The sequence below is a fragment of the Nerophis ophidion genome, linkage group LG24, assembly GCF_033978795.1.
Source record: "Nerophis ophidion isolate RoL-2023_Sa linkage group LG24, RoL_Noph_v1.0, whole genome shotgun sequence".
In the NCBI taxonomy this organism is placed as follows: domain Eukaryota; kingdom Metazoa; phylum Chordata; class Actinopteri; order Syngnathiformes; family Syngnathidae; genus Nerophis; species Nerophis ophidion.
The window spans coordinates 38,766,456-38,781,880 of NC_084634.1; the positions used below are offsets into that span (position 1 = coordinate 38,766,456).

Sequence of the window (15,425 nt, forward strand, 5' to 3'; positions counted from 1 at the left end):
ATTAAACTTAAGATACACCAAATAGGAGAAACAATCAAATTCCACCATAAGATTAAAAAAAAAAAAACATTCTAATCCTAATTATTCAAAAGGATGAAATGTATTAGCACTATTATTTTTAAGAAAAATAAAGAAGAAAATACATAAGCACCAGATAAATCAAGAAAGGTTCAAAACTAAATGTTGGCAACAATCTGTTTATTATTACTTGTATAATTGGAAATTAATAAAAAAAGACAATAAAGTTAATATTGACACTAGAAAAAAATAAACACTTAAATTACATTTGGCTCCAAAATGATTTACATTGTACCTTATTATAGCAATATTACATCATTATTATTATGAATAATAGGAAAAAAAAAAAGAAATATATTTGCAGCTTATAAATTAAAAAGGGTTTGAATTACTTTATGCCCTCACCCCCCAAAAAACTGAATAACAATACTTAGTTTGAATAGTTTGCACAATAAGTTACTCAAGCAAAAATAAAAACAATACTAAAAAGATGCAGCACTTACCCACAGAGAGGATAGCTAAGCCCACACAAATGTCTGCAGCGGCGCTCAGTTTGGAAGTGAACACAGTGCCGGTCTGGTTGACCGAGGTGCAGTTCAGGAGCATTTGTACCAAGTCTCTAGAGTCTTTCCTGTCACTGAAAGAAGAAGCCAGAAACATCATTTTCTTGAAGGTGGAGGACTTGTCACCATGGCAACAGCGAGTCTGAGCGAAGAAGAACGGAGGATTCCATCGGAGTAAATGTTTCTACTGTGCGATAACTGTGGCCACTTCACACCTCAGGAGCTCCAGTGGGGGGGAAAAAACATTTAATCAGCCAACTTTTGTGCCAGTTCTCCCACTTAAAATGATGACGGAGGTCTGTAATTTTCTTTAGAGGTCCACTTCAGCTGTGAAAGGCAATGCGGGAAAAAGAAAAAAAAAAATCCAGGAAATCACAAAGTAGGATTTTAAGAATGTATTAGGTGGAAAATAAGTATTTGGTCAATAACAAACACAAGAACTTCTAACTTCATCTGACACCTATTTAATAATAGAAACTTGACCACAGTCTCAAACAGTCGGACTCCAAACTACACCAATGGCCAAGAGCTGTCCAAGGGCACCAGGACCAAAATTGTAAGGATCTTTACCAGGCTGGTAAGAGTGTATCTGCAGTAGGCAAGCAGCTTGGTGTGGAGAAATCAACTGTGGGAGCAAGTATTAGAAAAATGGAAGACATACAAGGCCATTGGTAATGTCCGTCAGTCTGGAGCTCCTAAGCAAGGGCTCATCCCGTAAGGCCGAACCTAACCTAGGAACGGTGAACAAAAAATTCAAGAACTACACAGGGGGGGACCTGGTGAATGACCAGTTAATAAAGGTTACCGTTAGTAACACGTGCCCCGAAACTTAAGCCAGCACAAATCCGTCTTAAGTTTGCCTGGGACCACGAGGTTGTTCCAGAGCTTTGGGAGAAAGTCATGTGGTCAAAAGACAGCAAAATATAAATTATTTGGTAAAAATCCATGTTTGGAGGAAGAAGAATGCTGAGTAGCATTCCAAATACACCATCGTAATATAAAGCATGGAGGTGGAAACATCACGCTTTATACGGGGGTCATGTATCGTGAGATTTTGAGCAAGAGCATTGAAGATGAGACATGGAATGGTCTTCCAATGATACCAAACACGGCGCTCGGGCAACAAGGAAGTGGCTCCATAAGAATGGGCCAAAATTCTGGCAACAATATGAGCAAACCTGGTGAAGACCTATACGAGAAAGGTTTGATTTCTGTCATTGCCAACAACGGCTACGGTACAATATAACGTTTAACTTTTGTTATTGAGCAAATACTTCATTTCCACCATGATTTGCAAATTAATTCTTACTAAGACTACTTACCCAGCACGCACAAGACATTGATACAACTTTGATTATAAAGAAAAGTACAACTTCAGCACAATTGATAATAACTACAGCAACGGCCTTTAAGCATAAGAGTTGCGTGATAACTGAGACATAAAAATTATTCTAGCAAATATAAAGACAATATAACATACATCCATAAACCTAGATGCAATACAAAAGTGCAATATATTTATCTTTACAGTAATATATGTATTCATATCTGCACCTTATTGCTGTTTTTATCCTTTAGCTAATGCAACAAAATTTTGCTTTTATCTGTACCGCAAAAGTTCAAATTTTAATGACAATAAAAGAAAGTCTAAAGTCTAATACGGACATGTCCTTCACATAGTTCCATCACTTTTCTACCGCTTATTCCCTTTGGGGTCGTTGGTGCCTATCCCAGCTCCAATCGGGCAGAAGGCGGCGTATACCCTGGACAAGTCGCCACCTCCTTAAGGGCCTTTACATAGTTGTATTAGTAAATTGAGACAGTGTTGATGTCTAATGTTGGATCCACTTTGTTGGTTGGGAAATGAGCAAATCTCAATGGTCAAATTAAGGTCACAACCTGACAATAAATACATTTGTTTTGTAAAATATTGGTTGGGAAATGATTAATATTCAACAGTCAACTCAATGTCAGAAGTTGATTAAACGTCTTCAAAAAGCATGATGTTATGTTTGAGCTCTTCAACGTCTGGACCCAATTCAACAAGTTCTCAACGTTGTTTGAACGTCTTATGCCTGCTTTAAAATATAGCCTTTTTGACAGTGTCAATCAAAAATGGGCATTATTATATTTTTGATCGTAAATGAACACACTCATCACTCTAATTGTAACCAAAAATGGAGCATTATGAAGCATTCGAAACTGACATGTCGTAAACTTCACACATGATAAAGAAACAGAACTAAAAAACACGGATCTAGTGATGACGTTATTGCAAAAATAATGCAGCCATGTTACCACCAAAATGTGACATTGTTAGTCTACATGTCTGTACAGGACTGTCTCAGAAAATTTGAATATCGTGATAAAGTCCTTTATTTTCTCTGAATGCAACTAAAAACATGAAAATGTCATACATTCTGGATTCATTACACATTAACTGAAATATTACAAGCCTTTTGTTATTTTTATATTGCTGATTATGGCATACAGCTTAAAAAAACGCAAAAATACCATCCCAAAAAATTTGATTATTTCCTCAAACCAAGTTAAAAAAAAAAGATTTATAACAGCAAAACAAAATCAAATGTCAATTAATGCACTCAGTACTTGGTTGGGAATCCTTTTGCAGGGATTACTGCATCAATGCGGCGTGGCATGGAGGCAATCGGCCTGTGGCATTGCTGAGGTGTTATGGATGCCCAGGATGCTTCAATAGCGGCCTTTAGCCTGGGTCTGGTGTCTTTCAGCTTCTTCTTCACAAAACCCCACAAATTCTCTATGGGGTTCAGGTCAGGGGAGTTGGGAGGACATTAATGCCATGGTCAGTACACCAGTTACTGGTGGTTTTGGCACTGTGGGCAGGTGCCAGATCATGCTGGATAATGAAATCATCATATCCATAGAGATTTTCAACAGACACAGCTACAATAGTCGTCGTATTCCCATGGTCAAGCTACTCCTGCACTCAAGACAACGGAATAAGCGTCTGAATTGGGCTATGGGGGAAAAAAAAGCACTGGACAGTTGCAGAGTGGTCCACAGTCCTGTTTTCAGACGAATGCAAGTTTTGTATTTCATTTGGAAGTCAAGGCGCTGGAGTCTGGAGGAAGGCTGGAGAGGAGCAACATCCATGTTGCTTGAAATCCAGTGTTAAGTTCCCACAGTCAGCAATGGTTTGGGGAGCCATGTCAGCTGCTGGTGTTGGTCCACTGTGTTTCATCAAATCCAGAGTCAATGCAGCTGTGTACCAAGAGATTTTATAGCACAACATGCTTCTATCTTTTTGAAAAGCTCTATGAAGATGATTTCATTTTCCAGCCATCTGCCCACAGTGCCAAAACCACCAGTGACTTGTGTACTGACCATGGCATTACTGTCCTCCATTGGCCTGCCAACTCCCCTGACCTGAACCCCATAGAGACTGTGTTGGGTATTGTGAAGAAGAAGCTGAAAGACACCAGACCCAATAATGCAAATGGGCTAAAGGCCGCTATTGAAGCATCCTGGGCATCCATAACACCTCAGCAATGCCACAGGCTGATTGTCTCCATGCCACGCCGCATTGATGCAGTAATCCGTGTAAAAAGATTCCCAAACAAGTACTGAGTGCATTAATTGACATTTTGAAATGTTTGATTTTGTTTTGCTGTTATAAATCTTTTTTTTTTTTTAACTCGGTCTGAAGATTCAGATTTTTTGAGATAGGATTTTTGACTTTTCTTAAGCCGTCTGCCATAATTAGCAATATTAAAATAAAAAGGCTTGCAATATTTCAGTTGACGTGTAATAAATCCAGAATGTATGACATTTTCATGTTTTTAGTTGCATTACAGAAAATAAAGGACTTTATCACAATATTCTAAATTTCTGACAGTCCTGTATAATACAAAGAAAAAGTGATTCGAATCCAAATGAAACAAGTTGGCGCCATCTTCTGGCCTACATGGTGTACTGCAACCTCCAGGAGAAGGGTTTGGGGGGGGAGAGACAAGCAATTGATGCTTGAATAGAAAGATAGAGTAGACTTTATTTGATGAAGAAACCCTGGTAAAATCTATCTGATTACAAAACAGCTTCTCATCCCTCGTCCAAAAATAAAACAAGCCCACATTACAGACATTTGGAATGATGTACTGACAGAAAGGCATCAGAGGAAGCGGAACTAAAACAAATACAACATAACGCGGTTCCTAGGATCTAAATAGGGTGAGTAGAAGATGAACAGTTCCCGGTGAAAACTATCTGAGGTTATTAAGACTGGAGGTAAAGAGTGTTGAGCAGTCGAGTTTGTTTTCTCAATACGCCTTGAAAATAAACTTTTTGACCTGCTCCTGCACATATACAGCGCGACTGTGAAGAAGACGGATCAAGAATAAGATCTTAATATGGAATATATAGTAATGAATCAACCCTTTCGCCCCTTCCAATGGAGCATGTTAAATAAAGGCCCTCCCTCCCTATACATGATAACATGACAAACTCTCATTAGCTTGACATGATGGCGGAATTCAAACGTATCGCTCACAGGGTCACCTGTAACTTACTGTACATTTTAATCGATACATTTAAAACGGAGCAGACACGGATCATACATGTTCCCCGTCCGATAATTCCTACCAGCTTACATATAAGAGCACTCTACAAAATACACTGTACAATCCAGCCCATACAGCCGCCATCCCGCCGTCTTTGTCCTTTTGCAAAAAAACTAAATATTCACTTTGGAAAAATAGAGTACTGTGTGTCTCGTTTTTGCATCTATTTTCTTTTGTACAGAAATCATTTTAAGTTTAAAAAAAAAAAAAATACTCTGCTTCCCTCGCCGGAGTCGATCGGAAACGCGTCCGCGGAGTGAACGGCGGCGTCGGAGGCTGAAGCCACGGACGCCCTGGTGTTTGGGAGAGGTTCCACTTTGCTTCCGGGCTTCATGCTCAGCCAACAGCTGGTAAGTCGTGTTTAACTGAAAGACGTGGCCAAACGTGTCCAATTGAAAGAGCCCTGCGTCAATACTTCAGTGTAAATACTTGTCACGGGGACACCTCCGTTAAAAAAAGTTAAAAATACCTGAAATGTAAAACTAAATGTGAGGATGATTCGACTCCAAATGTGGTACCTCAGTTTTCGCCAAAATATTCGAAATCGTTGTGCGGACTCAAGTGCCCGAACAAACATTCTTTTTATTGACTACGGCCGCAAAGTGAGCCAACATGGGGCCGAAGAAAGTTGCGAGTGCCAGCACTTTGATAAAAAAGGTACGGAACGCGATAGAGTTCATGAAAGAAGTCGTAGGTACTGTTTCTTTGTCTTCAATAAAGTCACGTTTATTGTTCATTTCCACATCGATTATATATGTATTTCGCATTGTTCTCTACATGTAAAACTATAATCATTCTCTGTAAAATAGATCGGATTTCTTAGGGGTAAATCTTTTGCTGGGTAATTTGGATCGGATTGCCAACGAAAACCGAGGTACAGGTGTGTTATTAGATTGCTATATTGATTGTGATCCATCTGTCTCTATGACTGTAGGATTTAGTTAGAGCTGGTCCCCCATCTGCCTCACTCCCTCCCCCCTGCCCCCCGTAACTAAGGTTGGCAGCGACGACGCGGAACGTTACAAAATAGACATCTTTGTTGAACTATTCATCTTGTCGCGGCAACAATCTGAAATGCTGAATTCAAGTCGTAATTGTCTCTCCGCCGCCGCAGCACAAAACATTGAATACAAGAGCGGACAAAACAACAATATATATATATTTATATTTATATATACTGCTGCTGACGCGCGCTAACATCAAACCTTGTTTTCCGTGAGGCCTTTGAAGTCACTCAGAGTTGTTTTATAAAATGAGGTGTGGTTTGTCTCCCATCTTTGTTCGTCCTCTCCTGACAAGTCACAGCGCCAACCAGATTGCTAAAAGCGGGAGTGTGGTGTCGTTTTGGCACGTGGGTTTCTCTCTCTCTCTCTCTCTCACTGGCCGCCGTACAGGTCAACATCGTCGGCGACCTTGTCCTGATTGTTGTTATTGCTATTCTTGTTGTTGTTTTGCAGACTCAGAAGCTTGTGGCTGTTGTTGGGCTCCAGCTTGGTGTTGCTGAGCCTCAGTTCCTCAAGCTTCCTCCAAAGCTCGTCGCGCTCTTGCTCCTTCTTCTTCTCCCTGGGAAGGACATTTTACAGTCTCGTTCGTATTGATACAGCGAAGAAACAAAAACAAATGTCAAACTCGCTTTTCGGGTCTTTACTCACCGTTGGCGGTCTGACTTATATGAGGAGGTTAACTCATCAAAGAGAGTACAGTTCATCTCCATCAGTGTCTTCAGTACGTTGTAGACCAGAGCTACAATGGTCCTGAACAGGAGACAGTGGACAGAAAATAGGTTACCTCATAGTTTACCTCGCATTAGAATGTTTACATAGACTGATTATTACTGCAGATGTCCGGTATTATTGGCCGATAAATGCTTTAAAATGTACAAACCCCGTTTCCCCGGGTTGGGGAGGAGACCCTGCCCCAAGTGGAGGAGTTCAAGTACCTCGGAGTCTTGTTCACGAGTGGGGGAAGAGTGGATGGTGAGATCGACAGGCGGATCGGTGCGGCGTCTTCAGTAATGCGGACGTTGTACCGATCCGTTGTGGTGAAGAAGGAGCTGAGCCGGAAGGCAAAGCTCTCAATTTACCGGTCGATCTACGTTCCCATCCTCACCTATGGTCATGAGCTTTGGGTCATGACCGAAAGGACAAGATCACGGGTACTTCCTCCGCCGGGTGGCGGGTCTCTCCCTTAGAGATTGGGTGAGAAGCTCTGCCATCCGGGAGGAACTCAAAGTAAAGCCACTGCTCCTTCACATCGAGAGGAGCCAGATGAGGTGGTTCGGGCATCTGGTCAGGATGCCACCCGAACGCCTCCCTAGGGAGGTGTTTAGGGCACGTCCGACCGGTAGGAGGCCACGGGGAAGACCCAGGACACGTTGGGAAGACTATGTCTCCCGGCTGGCCTGGGAACGCCTCAGGATCCCTTGGGAAGAGCTGGACGAAGTGGCTGGGGAGAGGGAAGTCTGGGCTTCCCTGCTTAGGCTGTTGCCCCCGCGACCCGACCTCGGATAAGCGGAAGAAGATGGATGGAAACCCCGTTTCCATATGAGTTGGGAAATTGTGTTAGATGTAAATATAAACAGAATACAATGATTTGCGAATCATTTCCAACCCATATTCAGTTGAATATGCTACAAAGACAACATATTTGTTGCAAATAATCATTAACTTTAGAATTTGATGCAAGAAACACGTGACAAAGAAGTTGGGAAAGGTGGCAATAAATACTGATAAAGTTAAGGAATGCTCATCAAACACTTATTTGGAACATCCCACAGGTGTGCAGGCTAATTGGGAACAGGTGGGTGCCATGATTGGGTATAAAAACAGCTTCCCAAAAAATGCTCAGTCTTTCACAAGAAAGGATGGGGCGAGGTACACCCCTTTGTTCACAACTGCGTGAGCAAATAGTCAAACAGTTTAAGAACAACGTTTCTCAAAGTGCAACTGCAAGAAATTTAGGGATTTCAACATCTACGCTCCATAATATCATCAAAAGGTTCAGAGAATCTGGAGAAATCACTCCACGTAAGCGGCATGGCCGGAAACCAACATTGAATGACCGTGACCTTCGATCCCTCAGACGGCACTGTATCAAAAACCGACATCAATCTCTAAAGGATATCACCACATGGGCTCAGGAACACTTCAGAAAACCACTGTCACTAAATACAGTTTGTCGCTAGTTGTGACGGCGTGGCGATGTTGGTAGAGTGGCTGTGCCAGCAATCTGAGGGTTACTGGTTCAATCCCCACCTTCTACCATCCTAGTCACGTCCGTTGTGTCCTCGAGCAAGACTCTTCACCCTTGCTCCTGATGGGACCTGGTTAGCGCCTTGCATGGCAGCTCCCGCCATCAGTGTGTGAATGTGTGTGTGAATGGGTGAAAGCGCTTTGGGCTCCTTAAAAAGGGGTAGAAAATCGCTATACAAGTACAACCATTTACATCTGTAAGGGCAAGTTAAAGCTCTACTATGCAAAGCGAAACCCATTTATCAACAACATCCAGAAACGCTGCCGGCTTCTCTGGTCCCGAGATCACCTAAGATGGACTGATGCAAAGTGGAAAAGTGATCGGTGGTCTGACGAGTTTATGAGTTTGAACATCAAATATCTTGTCCTTGTAGTGCATTCAATTAAATATGGGTTGAAAAGGATTTGCAAATCATTTTATTCTGTTCATATTTACATGTAACACAATTTCCCAACTGAAATGGAAACGGGTTTTGTAATATCGGAAATTATTGGTATCAACCTTCCGATTTTCCCGGGAGACTCCCGGATTTCAGTGCCCCTCCCAAAAATCTCCCGGGGCAACCATTCTCCCGATTTCCACCCGGACAACATTATTGGGGGCGTGCCTTAAAGGCACTGCCTTTAGCATCCTCAATTGCGGCCCGCGACACGTTATTTTGCGGCCCCCACCTGAATATGAAAGTTTAATGTTAGTCCGGCCCGCGAGTTTTATTTGAATGGCGCTTGACCGCGTTGTGTTATTTGGCTCCAAAATGGCTCTTTCAACGTTCTGGGTTGCCTACCCTGCGTTAGTGGAAAAGCGGCAAGTGAGTGAAAGCGACAGAGACGTTGCCATGGAGACGAGGGTTTTATTACGTGCCCGGCTGCAGTCACACCGCGACACCTGTCTGTCAGTAATAACGGTCCCCGATAACCTGGACCAATTCAAACCGTTATTAGTTTTTTTATTGTTTAATTTGCATTGCCTCACACGAACACTGCGTATATTTCTATATGACGCCGGGAGCTCTCACTTTTTTGCAATCACTATACCGCCAACCGCCGTGTTGCTGTAGGGAGGAAAAGCGGAATGACACACATTGCGGAAATAACATTATTCTCCGCGCGTGGGCTTCATACAAATATATTCCACAACCCCAAACAAGTCTTTTTCTAAGCCTGCAGTGAAGAGAATGGTTAGTGATGAGCAAAGACAATTCCTGGAAAAGTGGGAGATGCAATATTTCTTTGTTGAGCACAGCCCGACGTGTCTTATTTGCACGGAGAAAGTTGCGGTGCACTAGGGATACAATTTGAAACGTCATTATACAACTTGACATGCTGAGGAGCACTGCGATGAGGTGGCGATTGTAGCTAAGATAGGCGCCAGCGCCCCCCGCGACCCCAAAAGGGAATAAGCGGTAGAAAATGGATGCTGAGGAGCATGCAAAAAAATGTTTCGAAAATGTTTTCTTGCGGCCCAGCCTCAACCAGACTCTGCATCCAGTGGCCCACGGGTCAAGTGAGTTTCAGACCCCTCTTTTAAACTATTGTATTGGCGCTCTGCACAAAAAGTGCACTTTAATTGAGTGTTGTTTTGATATGTCATCTTAGTGACATCATGCACAAAAGTGCACTAATAGCTTGTTTGCTGCCCATCTCCTCACCAGCACCAAAAAAGGCGAGCACATCACCACAGTCCTGGCCTCACTCCACTGGCTCCCTGTCCGTCACCGCATTGATTTTAAATGACTTTTAATTGTTTTTAAATCCCTGAATGGTCTGGCCCCACAATAGCTGACCGAGCTTCTGCATCATCATACCTCCTCTAGAGCCCTAAGGTCAGCTGACCAACTGCTGTTGGCGGTCCCCAGATCCAGGCTAAAGACCAGAGGGGACAGATCCTTATCCGTTGCCGCCCCTAAGCTCTGGAACCGCCTTCCCCTCCACATTAGGTCAGCCCAGAGCCTGGGGATTTTCAAGACCTACCTCTTCTCGCTGGCCTTTGACCTGAGCTAAGTCTGCCCACTGGGCCACCATTTTCTAGTCCTACCCCCCCCTACATATTTGTCACACTTTTATTATTATGATTTTTATTTGGCAATTTTTTTTTTTTTTTACTTTTCATTCGACCCCTTTTACCGTATTGCTTTGTGCACTATTTTGTTCAGCTCATTCATTGTTTATTAGGGCTGCAAATCTTTGGGTGTCCCACGATTCGATTCAATATCGATTCTTGGGGTCACGATTCGATTACAAATCGATTTTTTTTTCCAATTCAACACGATTCTTGATTCAAAAACAATTTTTTTCCCCGATTTAAAAGGATTCTGTATTCATTCAATACATAGGATTTCAGCAGGCTCTACCCCAGTCTGCTGACATGCAAGCAGAGTAGTAGATATTTGTAAAAAGCTTTTATAATTGTAAAAGACAATGTTTTATCAACTGATTGCAATAATGTAAATTTCTTTTAACTATTTAAGGAAACAAAAATATGACTTATTTTATCTATGTGAAAATATTGGACACAGTGTGTTGTCAAGCTTATGAGATGCCATGCAAGTGTAAGCCACTGTGACAATATTGTTCTTCCATCCATCTTCTTCCGCTTATCCGAGGTCGGGTCGCGGGGGCAGCAGCCTAAGCAGGGAAGCCCAGACTTCCCTCTCCCCAGCCACTTCGTCTAGCTCTTCCCGGGAGATCCCGAGGCGTTCCCAGGCCAGCCAGGAGACATAGTCTTCCCAATGTGTCCTGGGTCTTCCCCGTGGCCTCCTACCGGTTGTACGTGCCCTAAACACCTCCCTCGGGAGGCGTTCGGGTGGCATCCTGACCAGATGCCCGAACCACCTCATCTGGCTCCTCTCGATGTGGAGGAGCAGCGGCTTTACTTTGAGTTCCTCCCGGATGGCAGAGCTTCTCACCCTAAGGGACAGACCTGGAATCTCATTTGGGCCGCTTGTACCCGTGATCTTGTCCTTTCGGTCATGACCCAAAGCTCATGATCATAGGTGAGGATGGGGACGTAGATCGAGCGGTAAATTGAGAGCTTTGCCTTCCGGCTCAGCTCCTTCTTCACCACAACCTAGGAGTCTTGTTCACGAGTGGGGGAAGAGTGGACTATTGTTCTTTTTTTTTTTTTTTTTTATAAATGTCTAATGCTGCGATGAGTTGGCGACTTGTCCAGGGTGTACGCCGCCTTCCGCCCGATTGTAGCTGAGATAGGCACCAGCGCCCCCCGCAACCCCAAAGGGAATAAGCGGTAGAAAATGAATGGATGGAAATGTCTAATGATAATGTAAATGGGGGATTTTTAATCACTGCTATGCTGAAACTATAACTAATATTGATACTGTTGTTGATAATATTCATTTTTGTTTCACTACTTTTGGTTTGTTCCGTGTCATGTTTGTGTCTTCTCTCAATTGCTCTGTTTATTGCAGTTCGAGTGTTGCTCGGTCAGGTTTGGTTTTGGAATTGGATTGCATTGTGAAGTGAAGTGAAGTATATTTATATTGCGCTTTTCTCTAGTGACTCAAAGCGCTTTACATAGTGAAACCCAATATCTAAGTTACATTTAAACCAGTGTGGGTGGCACTGGGAGCAGGTGGGTAAAGTGTCTTGCCCAAGGACACAACGGCAGTGACTAGGATGGCGGAAGCGGGAATCGAACCTGAAACCCTCAAATTGCTGGCACGGCCACTTTACCGTCCGAGCTATGCCGCCCCATAGCTCGGTTGGTGACGGTGAGAGTCCAGTCAAAAGTGGATCCAATATAATTCTGGTTCTGATTCTGAGTTTGATCCTGGATGGGATTATTTCCATTACTAAACCGGCTTCCGAACAACGGGCCCTTGGTCATGTGACTGCATTCCATGGTAAAGGTCTACTCTGCTTGTTTGGGCTTCTAAATAACGAGGGGCGGTGTTAAAGCGCTTTACATAGTGACACCCAATATCTAAGTTACATTTAAAGCAGTGTGGGTGGCACCGGGAGCAGGTGGGTAAAGTGTCTTGCCCAAGGACACAACGGCAGTAACTAGAATGGCACAAGCGGGAATCGAACCTGCAACCCTCAAGTTGCTGGCACGGCCATTTTACCAACCGAGCTATGCCTGTTATGGTATTGCTGTGTATTGTTTTGTTGGATTGATAAAATTACTAATAATAATAATAAAATACAATTAAAATTAAAAAAAAGATTTTGGGGAAAATGAGAATCGATTCTGAATCGCACAACGTGAGAATCGCGATTCAAATTCGAATCGTTTTTTTCCCACGCCCCCATTGTTCATGATCTATGTTTGTTTTTTTTAACCTGTAAAGCACTTTGGTTCAATTTAAAAGTTGTTGTGAACGTGCTGCATAAATAAAATTGACTTGACCTGTTGTAAAATGTTTCTGACAATCTTGCACTTTCTGTTTTGAAATAACATGAATGTTTGTGCCACTGCTTAAAAACTGTTTAATAATTACACTTTTGGTCAATTGACTTAGTTGTGGTTTCCCTCTCTGCATGAAAGTTTAAAAGTAGCATATATGAATGCAGTATGAAGAAAAATGTTTGAATGTAGACACATAGAATCATCATACTGCTGTGATTATATGCATCAAGTGTTCATTCAAGGCAAAATATCCAGATATATATGGTGTATCGTGACATGGCCTAAAACAGGGGCGCTCACGCTTTTTCTGCAGGCGAGCTACTTTTCAATTGACCAAGTCGAGGAGATCTACCTCATTCCTATTTATAATTTATATTTATTTATTTATGAAAGAGACATTTTTGATAACAAGTTAATGGTGTTTAATGATAATACAAGCATGTTTAACACACAGATTCCTTTCTTTCATGAAGACAAGAATATAAGTTGGTGTATTACCTGATTCTGATGACTTGCATTGATTGGAATTAGACAGTGGTGCTGATAACGTCCGCATTTTCAAATGGAGGGAAAAAAAAAGTCCTCCTTTCTGTCCAATACCACATGAAAGTGGTTGGATTTGGCATCTCATTTGTCCAACTTGCATACTCCTTTTTAAACACTTTGTTATGAGAGTAGCATATGTGTGTGGCCCTTTAATGTCTGGCAGCAGGTGAGTGACGTCAGTGACTGTGTGGGTGGGCAAGCAAGTGAGAAATACATTGGCATCAAACTCCGTAGCTTGCTAGCTTGTGCACGCTAGCTTTCTGAGACTCTTATTTTGTTAGCACAGGCAGGATGAAACAGGTCTTTTATGGTGAAGACAGGAACTGTGCAGTCGGTCTTTAGAGTTTTGACAGTAGGTACGGAGTCTCTAGAAATAAAATGTGTTTCTCTGCGTCCGCCCTGTTAGTGATTTTTTTCTTAAATATGAGCTCGCAGCAGCCAGCGTCATCTCACAAGATCCTCGGGTGCCGAGAATGTCAAACAACTGACGAAAGTGAAGTCTTGGTATGATTGATGATTGCTCATTTTTATGTCTATTTTTTAATGCCTGGCTTGAGATCGACTGACACACCCTCCGAGATCGACTGACACACCCTCCGAGATCGACGTAATGGGCACTCCTGGCCTAAAAGATATTGAGATATTAATAAAAGGCCGTATCGCCCAGCTCTAACATTCCCACACATAATCTTAAGTACATACGGATTCCAGTGCTCTTTGGAGATCCGGTACAGGCTTCCAAACATGACGGGGAGGATCTTGTCGATGTTCTCCTCGATGAGGCTGAGGATATACTCGTTATTCCAGAAGTACAGTGCTCGCTCCGCTACCTGTGAGGACACATGCGACTGTGGTTGCAAATAAGAGTCCAGGGGAAAAAAACAAACATTCTTCGCTACCTGAAAGTGGGGATTGGCCACACATTTGGAGATCTGCTTGAACAAAGGCTCCTGGATTTTCTTAAACTGTGTAGGCTCAATGACATCCAGAATCTCCTCAATCTCACCCAGGAACATCACCTGTTTACACACAAAGAAGAAAAGATTAGGACGTGAGCGGTGTGATGTGTGAAAATGTGCTTCTATATAAGATGTGACACCTCTTTCTGGCTGCACGTCTTGGGCCAAAACTTCAGCAGGCCTCGGATCACCTAAACATAAAAATAGAAAAGTCACCAGGGATTCCTCTAAGATCATGAATAATGTCTCTCAAAAAAAGGACGACGTGGGTGGTTTGTAGCACCCAGGACACATTTCTCTGCAGCGTAAGATAATTTTAGGGCATTCGGCTGAGTGTGTGGAGTGGGTGGGAAGATTTTTATAAAAATGTTTTTTTTTAAGTACCGGTTCAGTGAGCGTGGGATCCTTTTCCAAGAACTGGACAACACAGTAGGCCAGCTGAGAGAGACAAAATACACATCATAAAAAGTATCATACGTATATATCAACAATACACCATGTGACTTGTGATACTCTTTAATGGGGACCCATATTGATTTTCCTCTTCTCTGACCTATATTTGTTGTTACAATGTTGAATACTTGTGTAAAACAGTCAGGTTCATGTCTTTAAACCCGGGGTATTCAACTACACTGTTCTGGGGGCCACGATTCCATACAGTTAAAGACCCTTTACTATTATTTGTATTTTAACATTCCTGAGAACTGACATCCCTTGCAGTGGTAATTTGTTTTTAGTCTATTACAGTGGTTCTGAAATGGGGGTACGCGTACCCCTGGGGGTACTTGAAGGTATGCCAAAGGGTACGTGAAATTTTTAAAAAAATATTCTAAATATAGCAACAATTAAAAAATCCTTTATAAATATATTTGTTGAATAATACTTCAACAAAATATGAATGTAAGTTCATAAACTGTGAAAAGAAATGCAAACATTGCAATATTCAGTGTTGACAGTTGGATTTTTTGTGGACATGTTCCATAAATATTGATGTTAAAGATTTATTTTTTGTAAAGAAATGTTTAGGATTATGTTCATGAATCCAGATGGATCTCTATTACAATCCCCAAAGAGGACACTTTAGGTTGATGATTGCTTCTATGTGTAGAAATCTTTATTTAGAA

At 42.2% G+C, this 15,425-nt stretch overlaps 2 protein-coding genes across 2 annotated transcripts in view; both read right to left on the bottom strand.

Moving 5' to 3' along the window:
• Positions 1–3,239, bottom strand: part of opn8c (opsin 8, group member c) — an 18,939-nt gene extending 15,700 nt beyond the window's left edge. Inside the window, exon 1 of the mRNA XM_061886104.1 lies at positions 522–3,239. Within this exon, the coding sequence (XP_061742088.1) occupies positions 522–681 (160 nt within the window). The 5' untranslated portion in view covers positions 682–3,239. The remainder of the gene's footprint in view (positions 1–521) is intronic.
• A 1,352-nt stretch (positions 3,240–4,591) lies between these two features.
• The window catches only part of LOC133542209 (serine/threonine-protein phosphatase 2A 56 kDa regulatory subunit alpha isoform-like), a 56,491-nt gene continuing 45,657 nt past the window's right edge, over positions 4,592–15,425 (bottom strand). The window contains exons 8-13 of the mRNA XM_061886105.1: positions 14,686–14,739; positions 14,442–14,492; positions 14,242–14,361; positions 14,045–14,172; positions 6,832–6,933; positions 4,592–6,742 (exon numbers count right to left, since the gene is read on the bottom strand). Coding sequence (XP_061742089.1) covers positions 6,556–6,742; positions 6,832–6,933; positions 14,045–14,172; positions 14,242–14,361; positions 14,442–14,492; positions 14,686–14,739 — 642 coding nt within the window. The 3' untranslated portion in view covers positions 4,592–6,555. The remainder of the gene's footprint in view (positions 6,743–6,831; positions 6,934–14,044; positions 14,173–14,241; positions 14,362–14,441; positions 14,493–14,685; positions 14,740–15,425) is intronic.